We start from the raw sequence: 17,862 nt of genomic DNA, 5'->3' as shown, positions 1-17,862 counted from the left end.
CTTGTTATTTTCCCTTATCATTGTTGGTGGTGGTGGTAGCAGTGGTGATTTGTGTTGTACATTGGTTGCTGGACTGTTCTTGTCTCAACCCGTGGGAGTTGCACCCTTTCGATCCTCCTCCCAGTTCCTCCGGGAGCGGGGAAGGGGAGAGCCCCCGGGGGGGGGCTCGATTGGTCTCAGCCCAGCACCACTCACTGGGAGTGAGTGAACAAGCTGTCTGGCTAGGGTTTAAACCACGACATTCTCCTCTCTGTTCAATACTTGGCACTATGGTAGATTATCTTTTCACAGCGAAACTGTTAACAAAAGCATTTCCTCTTTCACAGGAGCTTCAGGGCCAAATGGAAACAATAGCTTGACCAAAATTTTAAGGCCAAGCACTTACACTGCAGTTATCCTTCTACACAGTATTGCTTTCTGTGTTCCTACACAAGAGCAAATTGCAGCACCACCTTCTCTGTGTTTACCTACCAAAGCAGACGGCAAATAAGCACCACATCAATCTCACTCCTTTGCTCACTTGGTTGGTGGACCTGGTTTGGAGCCAAACCCCTGTTCCCTGATCCTACTGCAACTGGTAGGAAGGGAGGAAGTGGAGCCTAGTGAGAATTGTGTGCACCTGAAGTTCCTTTCTCCAACTTGAGAACACAGCAGTAAGCATAAGCAAAGCAAATCACTTGCTGTCAGGGTCTGAAGGAATTTACTTTCTCCTGAGGCAGCACCTTCTCAGCAGTTCATGCAGCATGACCTGGTGAGCACAAAGGAAAGCCAGCCACACAGCACTGCTCTGTGTGAGCACAGTAACTCCTAAAATTGTTTTTCTTAGAAAAACATATTTGGGAAGGATTGTTTTAAGTGACATTTCCTTATTTTCTGTGTTATTGCAAAACAAAGCTTTTTCGTTATTAAAACTGCATAATTGTCAGCAAACTTAGTGGGTGCTAATGCCTGTACAGGCACCTAGAACAAAGTGGTTCCTAACACGGAGTACTCAGTACAAAAGGAGACAATCCTTCCCCTGTGACACACACTCGCGATAGTGGCACCACTTCTGCAGTCCTTCTCTTCACTGAGGTGAAAAGTGAAAGGCCAGGCCCCATGCTGAGAGTGTTGTTTGCGGGGTTTTTTTATGAACAAGTCACAGAGAAACAAAGATTGTGATTCATGGAGGTTGCTATGATACCTGAATCACATAGACTCAGCGTCATTCACAGGAGTGCAATCCCTGAATGTACAGTAGGATTTCCTTCTGCAGCCAGCAGGCAGACACAACTGGAGCACTTACACCATTGTATGTATTAAAACTCACCAGGCTAATAATATGTTCTTTTGCTGACCCCTAAACAGCACTCAACACTGCAGTAATGCAGCTACACTATATAGGGTGGATTATATTGTTAATTTGGAGCTAAAACTAAGAATGAGCATCCCATTTCTCTTCTCCTTTCTACCAGGGTAAAGATGCAATGAATCCCCCTCCATTTGAAATGGTGAGGGGCAAGTGCAGCAGTGGTGGGCAAGTGCACCACCATAACAGCATTCAGGTTTTGGGTTGCCTTGTCATCCAAGAGGAATGACAGCTATGTAAGGCAAATTAAATTATAACTTTTCGTTGTATACAAGAAGTGGATGGTGCTTCCTAACCCTTCCTAACCTTGCTGCTGGTCTACTTCCAGTTCCAACAGCTCAAAAAACATTTATGAGAAATTCCTATGACGTTTAATAGGTAACTGCAAGCTTTCTGTAGAATACTTAGAACAGCCTTGTGAGTGCTGCAGCACTCTCATGGGGATGTAACTCTCTATTCAAACCTATTAGCTGCTAAATTTCTATGTAATCTTACTGATTTCTTCCCTGTTTAATTCAATACGGCTTTTCCATAGGAAAAAAAAAAGCCTTTACTGCAGCCTACACAGATATAAGGCAAAGTAAATCTGTATTGTTTAACAGGCGGTAAATTGCTACTTTTCTGTTCTGTTATATATAAGGTGGGAAGTCTCTGCTGCATAAATTCCAAGCATTTGATGTGCAACAAAAATCAGTTCATACTAAACACAGCTTGCTTCAAAAATGTATCATTGTAAGTTCAGTTTAACTAACAGCAAACTAAAAGTACCTCACTATTCACAGAGGTCTCTCCAATAAACATCAGCCTTAGAACACAGAAGATGATAGATTCATGCCTGCCACAGAATTATTGCTTAGGGTAAAGTAATAGCACAGGTGAATTCTGCTTCTGCTGCTTAGTATTAAAAAAAAACACCAAAACCAACTAACCAACCAAAAAAAAAAAAAGAAAAACAAAACAAAAAAAAAACCAACAACCCAAAACCCCTAAAACAACCAAACAAAAAGTGAAGTTACTTTCCAAACAGGAAAAGCATGTTCATTTTAAACTCCATTAGCAACACAAAGGAATAGAAGCTGACACCCTGCTGCCAATGGTGGCAGTGCCAGGGCTCCAGTTTACTTCAGAGGGGCCAAGGCTTCTGCCAGAAGGCTGCCAGCAGGAAAATTCATAGTGGTTGTGTGAGAACAAGAAAAGCAAATAAAGCAGATGTCAGGCAAAACGGTGCATGGGATTGCCCCTGTTCTTTATGCAGCAAGAGCTCCAAGACCAATTTGTGCTTCTTTGGTGTCATGAATATCTAATTGTCACTCTCCATCCAGATAAGAGTGCTGTAGTTTCTGTGAGCAGTAATTATGTGGTGAAAGCTTTCTCTGCTGGACAGAGTCCTTTGATTGCAAATTCATAATTTATAGGCAAGACACTTGAGGAGAGAAGCAAAAATTGGTCTCAGAAAATTTCTCAGCACCACTGCTCCTTACAGACAGTCCTGTCACATCTAAATATGCCCTAAGAAGACTTCCCTCTTTCCCCCATCTTCTTAACTCAGGACACCCAACATAAGCGAAGGTTTGTTTGCAGCCTCATCTCTGGGTTTTTTTTTTTCCTTCTGTCAGAATGGTTCTCTTTTGTTTGTTTCTTTTTTTAATTTTGAGTTTGGATTCTGTTTTGTGAAAACGAGTCATACAGAGAGAAATTGCTTTGTTTTATTCAATGCCTCTTGCTGTAAGCATGCTGCCTTTCTTCAATAAATTTGACTACTGAAGTTACTGATGTTCCCAGAGGTTTTTATGCATGGAGCTCAGGGTTTCTCACAACAAGAGTTCTCTTTGGCAAGTTCCATGTCAGAAACAAGGTGTGAAAAAGTTCATTTTAATATCTTATGAAAAGCGTGGAGATATGAAAAACATGTGATTAATATAATGAAAAAAAAATATAATTATACCTGGTGTAGAGATAAAATAGTGTGTAATTGAAATGAACATCATGTCTGAGCAGAGAAACTGCAAATGTGATTACCATAATGCAAGTGTTAGGAAATGGGGTAGGATTAAGCCTAAAAGAACAAAATGAAGATGTCTTGAGGGGAAACAGGAGCAGATCTTGGGTACAGGCTAATCCTTGGCTCATCTAGCTAGCAATTTACAGTTCTAATTTAAACCCTGAAGAGGAAAAGAAACTCAGATCTGGTCAATATTCCTTGTACCAGCAGCTTGTCTCCAGTAGACTTAAACTGGTGATCCCAGGGGTCTGGAAGGCAATACGGGCACTGAGCCACACGGTATTCATCTGGCTCCTGGATTTTTCTTTTGGCCTTCTGACAAAAAGCCTTACTTCTCCTGTAGAGGGGCAATTAGCACTGCTCCTTCATTTAATGCTACTGCAGAGCTTAAACCTTTCTCACACAGTAAATGCAGAAGATTGCCTCCCGGAGCACCTATTCACCAGCCCAAGCCATTGCAGTTCCCAGAGTGAAACGCTGCTGGCAGAGTGTCTTGCAATGGCCATCAAAACCCACTTCAGTGGCTTTAAATAAAAGTAATTGTTTTCATTAATTCTTTGTCTATATGGAATAGAAAATGTTGAGGACCAAATCCTGATTTCAGTTACATCTTGTTAAATCTGGAGGAGTAGTTTAATAGCTGTAAATGGAATGTAAACTCTAAGTGGCCTGTAGACTGAACATCAAGAACACCACAAGGGTTTTTGCTGTGACTTCCCTGCAACAGTCAATAAAGCTAACACAACAATACTTTATTTAATTTAGGGGAAATGTCTATGAACCACAGACATTTACTCTTCTTTGCTTACAAATATATCAGTAATAATACAAATGAATGAATACAAGAAAAGAGGAGAAAAGGTTTGCTAATTTTTTTTCTGCTTTTGTGATACTTTTGTATTGAACCCTATTTTTCAGGGAAAAAAAAAATATCTGTTCTTTGTTGCCATAGCAATAGATTCCCAGGGTGAAATTATATCATACTGCCTTTCTTCTAGGTTTCTGCAATGTGCAATCACCACCCACTCTCCTTCATTACCATCAATAATCAGCAAACCATCCCCACCCCCAGCCTCTATTCATCTGCATGTTTTGGGGTGGAGGACGTAATAGTTATTGTTTTGACAGGGGTAGAGAAGCTGAGGAAGCACGGGATGTGCTGTCTGAAATGTCTGCAGTCTGGTCCCCTCTGATGATGCCTGTGAGTGCCTGTCCATCCTCAGTCCTGTACCTCTTCCGCACACCCACTGACTGCCAGTGTCAGCTCCACAACACTGCGTTATGATCAACTGGGAGGGGTGGGAGCAAGCACCTACACTAGCCTAGTATTGCCAAAGCAAAACCCTGATTTCCTGAGGTAAAATGCTATGGCATTAACGCAGTGTGCCACCTCGCTTTTGCACCACAACAACTTCAAAATTAGCACCTCCATAGCAGATCAACAGGCTGAGCACAGCTGGCAGAACATGTACCACGATCTGAAGGCTACAATAAAAAAAGCACAAAACAAAACAAAATCCTGTCCTCCACATAATGAAACAATAGACAATTACCACTCTCCTATTGAGTGTCTGAGTACTCTGTATTTCTCCAAGGTGGATTCACACATGGTTTTTTAACACTAAATCCCCCAAATCAAAGGAAGAGTTTCAGTTATAAACATTTAATTAATAGTAATTATGGACCCTTTTTTGAGTTATCCTAGTTCCATTAGTTTAGAGGACTGAGACAATTTATTATATCGATTTACACCATCTGAAGGACTAGCCCTGAATAACTTTTTGTCATTTAATATTACTGAATATCTTTCACTTTATTTGAAATAGAGACTAGGATTCCCTAGTGTTTCTTCATGTTCTCACTACTTAGCAGAAAAACAACACAATGCAGATTTACAATGCATTGAAGGGACATGAGCTTCTTCCCTCCTTCTCCTCTAGTCCCAATCCTTTCCCATTAGCACTGGTTTCACTCCAAAATCAGAGGTCCTGGTCATATGGCTGAGCCACCAACCTGCATACCTCCCTCACCTAGATTCAGGGCTGCCTCTCCCCCTGAGTAACATTCACCAGGTTTTCAATAACAATTTCTAGGTTTTAATCTGAAACTCTTAGTATGTCTTTATTGTTCTTTCACACGTCCTGACTACATTTTTATCCCACTGGACAGCTTGCAATTTTATTTTATTTTTTCTCCTAAATACCGGTATTCTTTTGCAGAATAAAAAATGCTTTTCTGAATAAAAATACGTTTCTACTTGGCTAATGAGAATGTACTGTAAAAGTGCTTTGCATTTAAGTATAATGCATTAGGTCTTTGCAAGAGCATAGCTGAAAGTCAAAAGAAAAAAAGAGCTGCATGAGAACTTTTTCTCCTTGCCTGTCAGTTTAATTCGCTGTTAAATATGGTTTCAGGTACAAGACATTGTTAATGCATGCCTTTGTTAATTCAGTCAAAGGAAGGTTTGAGTGCTTACTTCCCATTTAGTAATTCTTTCTGGATACAATAATATCTGTTTAAGCAATATGCATGTAAGTGATGTACCATTTTTGTAATGTGATTGTGAATGAATCATGATGCTACTTTTATGCCAATAATACCAAAGTAACATTCTGTACTTTAATGATGGACAAACCCATGCCAGTCCCTTCCTCTTGATGTCAGGAGAGGAGTCTGGATGTGAAAAGCAGCCCATTTATTTAAGCACATAATTAAGAATTTCACCTTTCGATCTACAGAGTGCTGCATTCTCGGATGCTCACCAAGCAGAGTGATTACAAACTCTCCAGCCTGTACCTAGGCAAGCAGTGGTTTATTCCACCAGAATCAGACTTCACAATGCTATGTCTATCATCTAGACCTCCGGATCTGATTTGCCAATTCGCGGTTACAGATTTCTGCAAGGATTCTCTTTCCTAATGGGAAACTGTGACAGTGACTAATAAAAAATACATTGTTCCTGGCAATGACAGCAATACTTGTCACACCTGTTCTATTTGTAACTGATAAGCCTCTAGGGTATTTGGAGAAGGAAGATCTTTGACTCAGGATTTAAAATCCTACTGGGACAGTTGAGTGTGTACATATACATATGCTTTTACTCTGAAAATTGCACAGAAAGAAAATTATCACGAAATCATATAAAAAATCATCCATCCATCCTGGTAGCTGAACTCATTAAGCAACTTGTTTAGCTTTATCTGTGATACAATAATAAATCAATTAAGGAGATACAATACTCAATTAATTAAAGGCATGCTGGGAGGGATTATTTCAGTTGAGGAAAATGGATTCTGCCCCCTTTTAATACATTCTGCCTCATTGAGATGGGAGGTGCTTAATGGTGGCCCTCCACACCACAGCTGCTATTGTAGCCATCCCTACCTAGCAAGGTGGAACATACGTAGTTTGCATTACTTGAACTAACGATGCAAAGAGGACAAATAAAGGGATTAGGAGGGCTGTGAAACCAAAATTCTGCAGGCAGTGGCTGGGCATAACAACCATTACTCTTTACACCTTGTGAACTTTGTGATAAACCTCAGAAACTGGCATTTTAATAGCACAGATTTTCCCTATACCACAGGCAACTTCAACTGACTGGATTACAGCACTTGAACAGCACACAGTATCTCTTAATCAGCCAGCCAAGATTAAATGTCACTTACACTAAAGAAGCCTCTTGTACTTTTTTCCATATTCCTACCTAGCTCTCTGCACAGCACACATACAAAAGCACTTTGCAGTGTGTCATACATAGTACCTGAGAAAATTAATCACATGCAGAGGAAACTCAGTGCAAACTTCAAATTTCTCTCCTCAGAAATTACAGCACAAATGATTCATTGCCTGCTGAACATGTAGGGAAGATAGATAGGCAGAGGGAATGTATGGGCATGAAACATGCCAAACATGATTACTCTGTCTCCCAAACATCTAGATGACAACTCCATGGAGACATATTTGTTGTATATTCATGCTTAGGGATGTTCTGCTTTCAGAAATGCCCAAATACACTGAGCAAATGCTGCAAAACACTCAAACAGACTTTTTTTTTATATGTTAATGATTTCACACATAGGCATTTCACCAACAGCTGGAGAGTGCTTACTCTCTTCACACTCCCCTGTAGCTAGTCAGGGTGCCAGGAAGCTGGTAAATTCATCATACCCCATGATGTTAAAACTGCTGCCCCTGGTTCCCCAGGACTATGAGGAACCTGTATCATGTACTAAACCAACAAAAGAAATCTCCCACATTTTTACCTTTAAATATCGCTTGCTGTATCTGTCCTGGTTTAGCAGTAGTCAATTCTTGTGTTCTAAGCTATTCTACAACAAAAGTATGTTTTAGGCACATTTTGCCAGTGCTAAGATAGTTTTGGATCAGCACAGTGTACTGATTTGAGATTCCCTTGGTAAATGCTCTTTAAGAACAAAAGATGCGATAATGCTAGCTGTAATAACAAGGTATTTAATGTGGACTCCACAGCAGTGTATCTGTCATGCCAGACCTACTGACACAGAAAAAAATCTGGGGCAGCAGTCAGAAACATTAATGACTTTACATCCAGATTTTCACAGTGCATCCTCAAAGGAAACAACATCACGTAGGTGTCTTGGCTCCTGGGAGCTGCCAGAGGCTGTCTTTGGGACTAACTGAAATAAGGAGTTAAGCGTTAGGATAGCACTTTTTTTTTCAGTCATCGTCACTCACTTCAAGTGCAAGATTGTGCAAGTCTGACTAGTCCTACAGATGTTCTGTGTGTCCGGTTTAGTCATATTTAGCTAAAAAGAAAAAAAGGAAAGAATGTCAGCAATTAAGTACACATCCATGGCATTGGGGTTAAATCCTGTATCCAGCCTGCACTTCCAATGGCTTCTCTGTAAAATGATTACATTAAATACTACTTAGCATTTATTTCTAAGGATAAGGCTATGACCTCTGTATTACCATACTATGCCAAAGGAATTTGAACCCACAAATGGCTTTCCCAGGCAGTGAACCAAGGCCAAGTGTCAGCAAACAGATTTCCCTTCTAACAGATGACATCTGCAGGAAAGTGGTCTAAGAGGTCTTGCTGATTACAGCACCAAAAGCCACCATCACAAGCACTATCTCACCAACCTCCTCTGCCCTCCACATGGCTTTCCCTGAAGCTGGTTCTCATTCCTGGCAAGTGCAGTGAGTGTCTGTTCAGCACTGACAAGCATAATTACTTAACAACACTCTCTGCTACAGAGGTGTATCAAAGGATAATTAAAGCAATTGATGTTTACAAAGCATTTGGGGAGCACTGAATAAAAGTTGTTATATAAATTTAATAATCCTTATTAACATTTTTCATTTTATAGATATATTTTGATTTTCTACTGTTTGTCTTGTGACTGGGATTTTAGATCCTCCCTTAGAAAAAGAAGAAATAGGCATAAAGACAGGACAGCAAGTGCTACCTCATCCTGTCATCCATTATCTCTAGAAGCTTACTGAACAGAGTAAATGTGGTTTCATGGTATCATATACTACTGATAAGTCTGCTGAAGTTTTGCATTTCAAATCTGAGAGATGGGAATTCTAGTGCATATTGTGCAAGAAGCTGATGCAAAGACCATTGTTTTATGACAGTATACGTTATAAATTATTATTATAAAACATGCATATCACACTATTGAGATGTCAGCCAAGTTCAAGGTTTATAGCACAATATACTGAACAATATAGCCTTCAATTTCCTTGTAAAATTCTTAAAGTACTTTGAGAATTACCAAGGACTTCCAGCAAAGTGCTTTTTTGATTTCTTGTTTCAAGTGTAGGTTTGGAGTATTCCTTGGTCTGACTAAAGAAAATTTACCAAACATACTGCTACATATCTGGTGCATTTTGGTTTTGTAGGGAATCAAACTGAGCTCAGAATTAAAAAGCCAAAAGACCAAAGGACTTTCTCGTGCTGCTTTAAAATATATATTTTGTCTCACAGAATGTTGTGTATATAGAATCATACAATCATAGAATAGTTTGGGTTGGAAAGGACCTTAAGATCATCAAGTTCCAACCCCCTGCCATGGCCAGGGACACCTCACACTAAACCATGTCAACCAAAGCTCTGTCCAGCCTGGGCTTGAACACCACCACGGATGGAGCATTCACAACTTCCTTGGGCAACCCATTTCACTGCCTCACCACCCTCACAGTAAAGAACTTCCTCCTTATATCCAATCTAAACTTCCCGCAACAGAAGGATATATTATACTATTTCAAGCAGCATTTTAACTAAATGTTGTAATCTTACATTTACCTTTCTGAAACTACATGTTAACAAAATCTTTGTCAAAATGTTTTGACTTGGAGTAAACCTTTTTCACGAAGAAATAGTCCTGCAAAGAATTTAATCATTTGCAGTTTGTTTTCTATTAAATAAATATGCAATACACAGAGACCAAATCTACATAGGAGAACAGTTACAGGAAATCAACGTTTAACATAGGTAATTCCTATGTAGTTCTGATTGTTTGTTTAAGTCCTTAGGAAGTTCAGATTATCTGCTGTTCACTAGTCCAAGTCAGGCCTTCGATTAATTGTCTTGCCAAGTAAAGTCTTCACTAGGGGATGTACATGATATGGGCTGTGATGAATAAACACATAAATAAGCAGATCCTAGATTTTTTAATTTTTTTTTTTATGAGGAACTGACATAAATCCCTAAAGAATACAAGAGGCACTAATCTTGCTGTGCTTGGTGCTTTCAGAAGTGATGCTGATAATTTTTTATGAACTTGACTACTATGTGTCTTCTAAAACACAGCAATTTTATGAATTTTTAACAAAATGCTGTTTTGTTTATTGACTGAAATGCTAAGGAATTATTTTTTCCAGCAAAATTTATTCTGCACCATTGTTGAGTCTAGTTACAGTGCTAAAAGTCACTGTGAAGTTACAGATTCTACCTTGCTAGCCATTTCAGGAGTCTGTGAAAGGAACTGATGGATTTCAGTCTACTTTCTGAGGCATGGGAGCCCTAACACAAATGTCACTGGCACATCTGGAGCTCCTTTTATAAGAAAAATGCTTTGGGTTTACCAAATCTCAGTAGCTCTGTGACACTAACAGTCACCCATTCTGGTGCATCCCTGGTGTGTCTGATAAACACAGAAGAGCAGCTTTCAGTGGCAGTAACTAGATTGCCTTGTGAAAAATTAAAATAGGTATGAAAAATCTATGGATCCGCACAACATAACCCAGGAAACTGCTCTTACAGTCATGTCAAACATAAATGCCAATCTCTTAAAAAGAAAACTATACACAGAAGAAGTAATAGCCAGACTAAGCAATTTATGTCCTCTGTCATAATTAGTATCTTACATGGTTAGAAGAACCATCTTACCTGGATGACAGAAAAAAAATCAGTCAGTGATCTTGAAAAGATTTATCCTGAAATAGTACACTTAATATGCCTCCTTGTCTGTTAACTGTATGTAGAAATGGCTGTGTTGATTCAGTAGTAAAGTGGCTGAATAGGGCTATAAATCACTTGACTTGAAGAAATAATGTAGCTTTCCTTTCACTCACTGCTTGGAGATACAGATGCTTTCTGCAAATCTGAATTCTTTGTAGTATTTTTTAAGAAACAGAACACTTGTTTTTCTACATAGCAAAATATATGTGAACCACTTGATGCAATAAGCTAGCAGGAACAAATCACTCCTTAAAAAAAAACAACAAATTTGTCGCTATTAATCTTGCTCTTGAACCTCTTTCACACTCAAATAGTCTTACTGACACCAATATCGCTCCTAATTTACAACAGTGTAAGTAAGGAGTTAAACTCACTTTATTATTCCTGTTACATTACAATAAACAAAAAATACACATTGGCTCGAAATCACAGAACCATGAAATCATAGAGATGTTGCTGCTGAGTTTATTACGGTTGGATTTCATCCAATGTGCTATTAAACCTGTAAGCATAAATCACAATTGCAATGCCTGAATTACATTTGACAGCAATTTAAAATTATTTTTCCCATTTATTACACGTGCAATCTAGTATCACTCATGGAAGTTGAGCATTTTGAAAGCACAGCAGTGGGGCTGGGTTTTCACCTAGATTCAGTGTTCCCAGACTGCAAGATGAGTGCCACTCGGAACAGGCAAGCCCTTTCAAAGTCGGCTGCATGAAACACAACCTGCTGAGCATTTCTCTGAAGAAACAGGATCCCTGCTTCAGCTGGAAAACTTCTTTTTTGGTACCTGTATATACTGAGGCATGGATGTGCTGCCATAGCTGTCTTCACTGGAGCGGAGAATGACTGCTCTTCATGCAAGTGACATGGTGACAAGTGCTGTTGCTACTGTCCCAAGAGTACTCAAACGCAACTCCCAGGCCCACTGAGGGCCTGAACAACAAAATTCAGGCATCCCAGACGTCGACAGATAGGCAACAAGAGCAAGATTTCCCCCTTCAGGTAAGGTAGTTAATGAAGTGGACAGGAAAACCAGAACATTTTAGGTAATTCATTCTTCTGTTGATCCTGTGCATCTCAGTAATTATCTCAGTTATGGCGTGTTGATTCCAGTGTGTGCCTGCTCTCACTTGAATCAATACTGAAATTTCAGTTGCTTCAGTTAAAGCAGGCTGGGTCATAAGGAGTTCTACTGAATTGTGTCTTTGAGTAGCGCTTACAATGCAAAATACATACAAACTACAATGGATGTAGTTTGAACACAAGTTCAACACCATCATAAAAATACAAAACAAAGATAAGAGGGATCAAGTGGACCCTCAGCAAGTTTGCCAATAACACCAAGCTGTGTGGTGCAGTTGATAGGCTGGAGGGAAGGGATGCCATTCCGAGGGACCTGGACAAGCTCAAGAGATGGACCTGGACCTTATGAAGTTCAACAAGACCAAGTGCAAGGTCCTGCACCTGGGTCAGGACAATCCCAGGCACAGCTACAGGTTGGGCAGAGAACGGACTGAGAGCAGCCCTGAGGAGAAGGGTTTGGGGGTATGTTTGATGAGAAACTCAAGTGTGAGCCAGCAGTGTGTGCCCACAGCCCAGAAAGCCAACTGTGTCCTAGGCTGCATCAAAAGGAGCTTGACCAGCAGGTCGAAGGTGGTGATCCTGCCCCTCTACTCTGCCCTCACGAGACTCCATCTGCAGTACTGTGTTCAAATCTGGGCCCCCAACACAGAGAGATGTGGAGCTGTTGGAGTGAGGCCAGAGAAGAGCAGGAAAGACTGATCAGAGGGCTGGAGTACCTCTCCTATGAAGACAGCCTAGAAAGTTGGGCTTGTTCAGCCTGGAGAACAGAAGGCTCCAAGAACGCCTTAGAGCAGCCTTCCAGTCCAGTTCCTAAAGGAGGATGTTTTATAAGGGCATGTAGTGACAGGACAAAGGGGAATGGCTTTAAACTGAAAGAGGGTAGGTACAAGGAAGAAGTTCTTCCCTGTGAGGGTGGTGAGGCACTGGCACAGGTTACCCAGAGAAGTTGTGGGTGCCCCATCCCTGGCAGTGTTCAAGGCCAGGTTGGATGGGGCTTTGAGCAACCTGGTCTGGTGGAAGGTGTCCCTGCCTGTGGCAGAGCGGTTGGAACTAGATGAGCTTTCAGGTCCCTTCCAACTCAAACCATTCTATGATTCTATGATCAAGCGAGGTTAGGGTGCCTCAGATTTCATGGGCTGTCTCCAGTGATTGTCCTCATTTCCAGCAAAGGAAGAATCTGTAAAACAAAATCCAACTTTTGAACCTGTAGCCAGTGTCTGTTAAAAACTTTGAGTTGTGTTGAAAATCCAACAATCTAAAGTGTGTGAGTCATGAGTCTGAAAACCTGTTAAGAGATAAACACATAGAAGATGATCTGAAGACAAGGCACAGCATCATGCCTGGCTGTAAACCACATTGTGAGGGGGCATAGTTCTGAACGCAGGGCCATTGATAGTGCTGCCATCCTTGAAGATGGCTTTATGTAACTTCACGTCCAGCAATCCATTCAAATGCCCTCTTTCCATTTTACAGATGACTTCAGTGGAGGAGCAAAAATTTCTGATGCTTGCCTCAGGTCATGCCATGACTCACTCAGAAAATTTCAGGGCTTCTGTTCTTATTGCCCTGTACCTGAAGAAATAGGCTCTCTTGACTCAAGTGTAATATTGTATGACTGCACTGAACTTCTTTTCACCTTTGATGAGCAGTATTTTTCTGAGAGATCTCAAGAGTTCAGATGGTAGTTGAAAGCTGTTGAGTTACCTGACATCATGCACTCACTCGAGGCTGAACCACAGGGATGAGAGGAAAGAGCAACTCGGAAAACAACAGCTTGGCATGGTACCAATACACCAGAGAAAACAACACGCACTGGGAAAGCTGAACCTGAGCAGCAGCAGCAGCACATGGGAAGACAGGAGACGTTAACAAATGCCAAATGCAAGGTGCAACACTCCGCAGAGACAACTGAATACACTTTGTATTAAAAAAAAGCTCGCTGTTGTTTCCTGCTGGTAAGAGACTATCTGCACACGGTACTCCTTGCTTCCTTTGTGAGGAGCCGAGGCGCGCCACCAGTGCCCGGGGCTGCCCTGCTAAACTCTGCTCCCGCCGCTGCTGGAGGGCCTGGAGAGCCCTGCCGCAGGGGATGCAGTGCCACGGCCCCCCACGGCACCGCCCCGCTCTGCCCTACGGGGACCGCGGCTGTGGCAGAGCAGCGTGCAGGCGATGGTCGCCGGAAGGCAGCGGCCGCCCGACCCCGGCTGACCCCGGCCCCGCTTCACCCGGCCCGGGGCGGAGGCGCGGCCTCCCAGCGGGGTGGAGGAGTCGGGAGTGAGGCGCGGGGCTGCGGCGGGCGCTGCTGGTGGGAGCGCACACAATGGCCGCGCCGGGAGCCACCGCAGAGCCGAGCCGCGCCGCGCCGGGTGGAGGCAGGGCCCGCGCTCGGTCTGGACCCGGTGCCACGGGCTCACGCGGGGGAGAACGAGCTGTATCGTGGGGCGGGGCGGGACGCACCTGGCCATGCCGCCCGGGCGGCAGAGGAGGACAGGCCTCCGCGAGGGCCGGGGGGCTGGTGTGGTGGAAGGCCTCCCATTGGCGCGCCGGCCGGGAGCGCTGGCACCGCCTCACGGGGCGCGGAGGGGCTGGGGAGCCGGGCGGCAGCGGGTGAGGGGCGAGCGGGTTAGCGGGCGGCGGAGAAGGCGGGTGGCCGGGCCCCGGCAGTCCCTGCCCGGCGGTGGGGAGGGGATTCGCCCGCCTCACCCTCCTGTCCTTGCCCTGGGCTGGGTACAGTTAGGTACGGGGACGCCCGTGGGTTCCTGCCGCAGGTCCGGCGGTACATCCCAGTTGACCAGGCAACAGAGCCACTGAGGAATGCAGCCGGGCGCCGGCAGCTGGGCGGCGGTGCGGCTGCTGGAGGAGGGGCGGGGCTCCGGGCGCCGCTTTCTTCTCCCGCCGCCGGGGCAGGGGCAGGAGCCGGGGTAGGGGAGGTGTCCTCGGTGCCGCTTCCTCCGGGGCGGAGCGGAGCGGAGCGGGGCGGGGCGGGGCGGGGCGGAGCGGACGGGGGACGGTGGCGGCCCCGGCGCCGGGAGGGACACCGCCCCGCCGCGGGCAGGGGAGTTCACCCACAGCTGTGCTCTTCCGCAGGGCGCGTAGCTGAGCGCGGGGCGGCTCCGGCGGCTCCGGGGCGCTGGTGATGAGGGCGCGGAGCAGAGCGGGCTGAAGGCGAGGCGGCGATCATGACGGTGTTCAGGCAGGAGAACCTGGAGGAGCACTACGAGACGGGCGAGGACCTCGGCAGGTGGGTGCGGGCCGGTGCCGGCTTCGAGCAGAGGGAGCCGCTGCCGCTGAGCGCGGAGGGGCCAAGGCAGGCGCTGCTCAAACCGCCTGAAAAACCCCCGCGCCTCCTTTCAGTCCTGACGGGAGATGCCCCTTCTGAGAAAGGGGAGTGGGCTTTTAAGCTACAGCGCGTTTGCGCTTATAATAGAGGTCTGATGTGGGTTTGGAGCCGGGCAGTTCTTCGGTGGTACCGTCTCTGCTTGGTGTCCGTCGGGGTGCTGTGCGGGGTCAGCTGCGAAATGTACGGCTGGCTGCTGCTAGCCCGGCGCGTAGCTGAAAACGTGGTGGGTTTGTAGCCCGGGAGTTGGTGGTGTGTGTGTAGTGAGGGGCTCCGTATCTATTGGTTTCGCTTTAATAAGACGATTAAAGAAGTGAGATAAATTGCTTTTCATCCGTGCGGTGGAGATCACTTTCTGGGTATCCCTGTTAAGCTGGAAGTCGGATGAGGGGATGTGAGCAGAGCGCTGACGATAAAGCGTTGCCTGCCTGAGCTATGATGCTTGGGTGCTGTGTAGTGATCTCCTCTGAGTCCATGCTGTTAGTGATGCCTTGTTTTCTCAGTGCCTTCCGTGTTTAATTCAGTTTAACACTGAATTATGTTACGTGCAAGTCTCCTTTTCATCTTCCTTTCCCCTTCTTTCAGAGCGAATTCAGTGGTATTTTAGCACATCAGTATGGCGGAATCCTTTTGTAGTGTTCATCTCGGCAATTTCAAAGCTGAGGATCAGTGTTTCATTACCACAGGGCAGTGGACATGACAACATGCAGATGATCATGTGTGTGCTTGTGTGTACCTTTCCAGTGAAGGGACGAGTTATAACAAATGTTGTAAATGAGATACTGGCATGGGCAGGAACTTAGAAATACAACATTGTTTCTTAAAAAAAAAACCCAACCCTACCAAATAAATAAAAAACTCCTGCATTATTGGAAACTTCATTGGACTGTATTTAAAATAACCTTCACCCTACTTATGTACAAGTTTGTTGCCGTGACTTGTACAGGTACATGATAAATACATACTTTCATGTTGTGTTCTGGGTTGGCTTTTTGTATGTCTAGAATGACAGTCCATGTTAATATGTTAGTAGGACGGTGAAGTCATATTAACTTATTGGACGTCATGTTAGAAAGACATGTTATCGTGCCAAGCCACAGTTTAAGTTGTGAGGCCTAAATATTTTGTTAGGACACAAAAAATTGTTCGATTTAATTTCCGTTCTTCTTGGCAAGAATGCATGAAGTGTTCTGAAATTTAGTTTTAGGCGTCTGGACTCTTAAAAATAAAACTATGCTTGTGCTTACAGACACAAATACATGGTTTACTTTACAGAAGAAAATAAAGACACATCTAGAGATTGACCTATTTTCTTAAGGCTCTTCAGGGAGAAGATGATGTCGGTATTCTAGTTTAGAAGGTGTTAAGGTTTGCGTAACCTCTCTCATTTATTTTAAAGTGTCAGTGCAGTGTTAGGTCCCCAGTACACATTTATAAAAGAGAGTAATTGCCTTAGGCCACTCACATAAGAAATGCTTAAATACATGGGTATTTTTCCAGACACCCTTTGGAAGTCATGTTGGCTCCAGAACACAGCAGTGAAGACCAAGCATGTCATTTTTACAGAATGGGGAAGTGCAAACACTGAGTAATATTATAAAGAAAAAAAAAAGTGTTTTTCAAGTTGGCAGAATACTAGGAGGAGCGTAGTAAAGAAATGGTATATTAATGTGGTCTGTTATAAACATGTTATTATGGTACTGAGGTTGTTCTTGTTCATCTCAGTGCTATATGAGGTTGGCATGCAGTTTGAACTTATAATATTTTACGAATATTAAAGAACTTTAAACTCTTTTGTCTCTTCCTTGAAAAAAGTGAAGAAAACCAAGAACCTCATCAATTTTATATACATTCGTGAGAAAATGCCAGTGGGTGGTAAAACATCACAAAGTGTTTGACAGGGATTTTGTGTTAAAAGTGCAGTTATTTAAAAGGGCCAAAGCTTTCACTTCAGCATCGTTTATTAAAAAAAAAAAAAAAGATTATTTCACTGCGAGGTGTTGCCATAAAACTGTAAGAGTAAGCAAATCTTAGGATAGTTGTATGGTTTACTTTAGTGGTGTTTTTAACTTCTTTTAAAGCTTAAATTTCTGTGGTTGCTTGCAGTACTGCCTTGTAAATCCCATGAGTTTCTATTCCTCCTTTACCCCTTATGTAGGTTTCTCACCATTACTTTGCATACAAATGTAGTTGCAGTTGTCAACACTGAGGCTCAAAACTCAGAAAGCTGTGAATATTAAAAACACCTTTTACTTTAAAATTTCTTCTGTTCATCTGAGAGCCCACATCATGATTTAATACTTGAGCTAAGCAATGATGAAAGGTTCTATTTTGCAAAATCAGCCTTCCCCCCCCTTCTTAGGAAGAATTCCTTTATTTCCTCTTGCTTTGCTGCAGTCATGTAACAAACAAGGTGAATAAATGAACAGGTAAGTTTCTCTTGTCAGAGGTGTGTTTGAATGAATGGATCATGAAATTCTAGGCCAACCTGCCTTCTGAGAAAGCTCAGCGAAGACGCATATACTCAGAAATTTTAATAATCTTCACTGTTTTCCCTTGTAAATTATTTAGCAATCTTTAGTACTTTGTAATACTTCTGACAGAAGTGAGAATAAAAAAATCATTTTAATAA

General features: G+C 43.1%; 1 protein-coding gene across 2 annotated transcripts in view; it reads left to right on the top strand.

Annotated features, from left to right (window-relative positions):
* Positions 1-14,903: 14,903 nt before the first annotated feature.
* The window catches only part of DAPK1 (death associated protein kinase 1), an 89,933-nt gene continuing 86,974 nt past the window's right edge, over positions 14,904-17,862 (top strand). For both annotated transcript variants that reach the window (XM_057418958.1, XM_057418959.1), the window contains exon 1: positions 14,904-15,134. In XM_057418958.1, coding sequence (XP_057274941.1) covers positions 15,073-15,134 — 62 coding nt within the window. In that variant the 5' untranslated portion in view covers positions 14,904-15,072. The remainder of the gene's footprint in view (positions 15,135-17,862) is intronic.

The sequence above is a fragment of the Pezoporus wallicus genome, unplaced genomic scaffold, assembly GCF_028554395.1.
Source record: "Pezoporus wallicus isolate ANWC-B61680 ecotype Strahan unplaced genomic scaffold, APGP_CSIRO_Pwel_v1 contig_371, whole genome shotgun sequence".
NCBI classification, from domain to species: domain Eukaryota; kingdom Metazoa; phylum Chordata; class Aves; order Psittaciformes; family Psittacidae; genus Pezoporus; species Pezoporus wallicus.
Note: the sequence above shows the minus strand (reverse complement) of the source record. Positions and strands in the feature narration are given on the sequence as shown.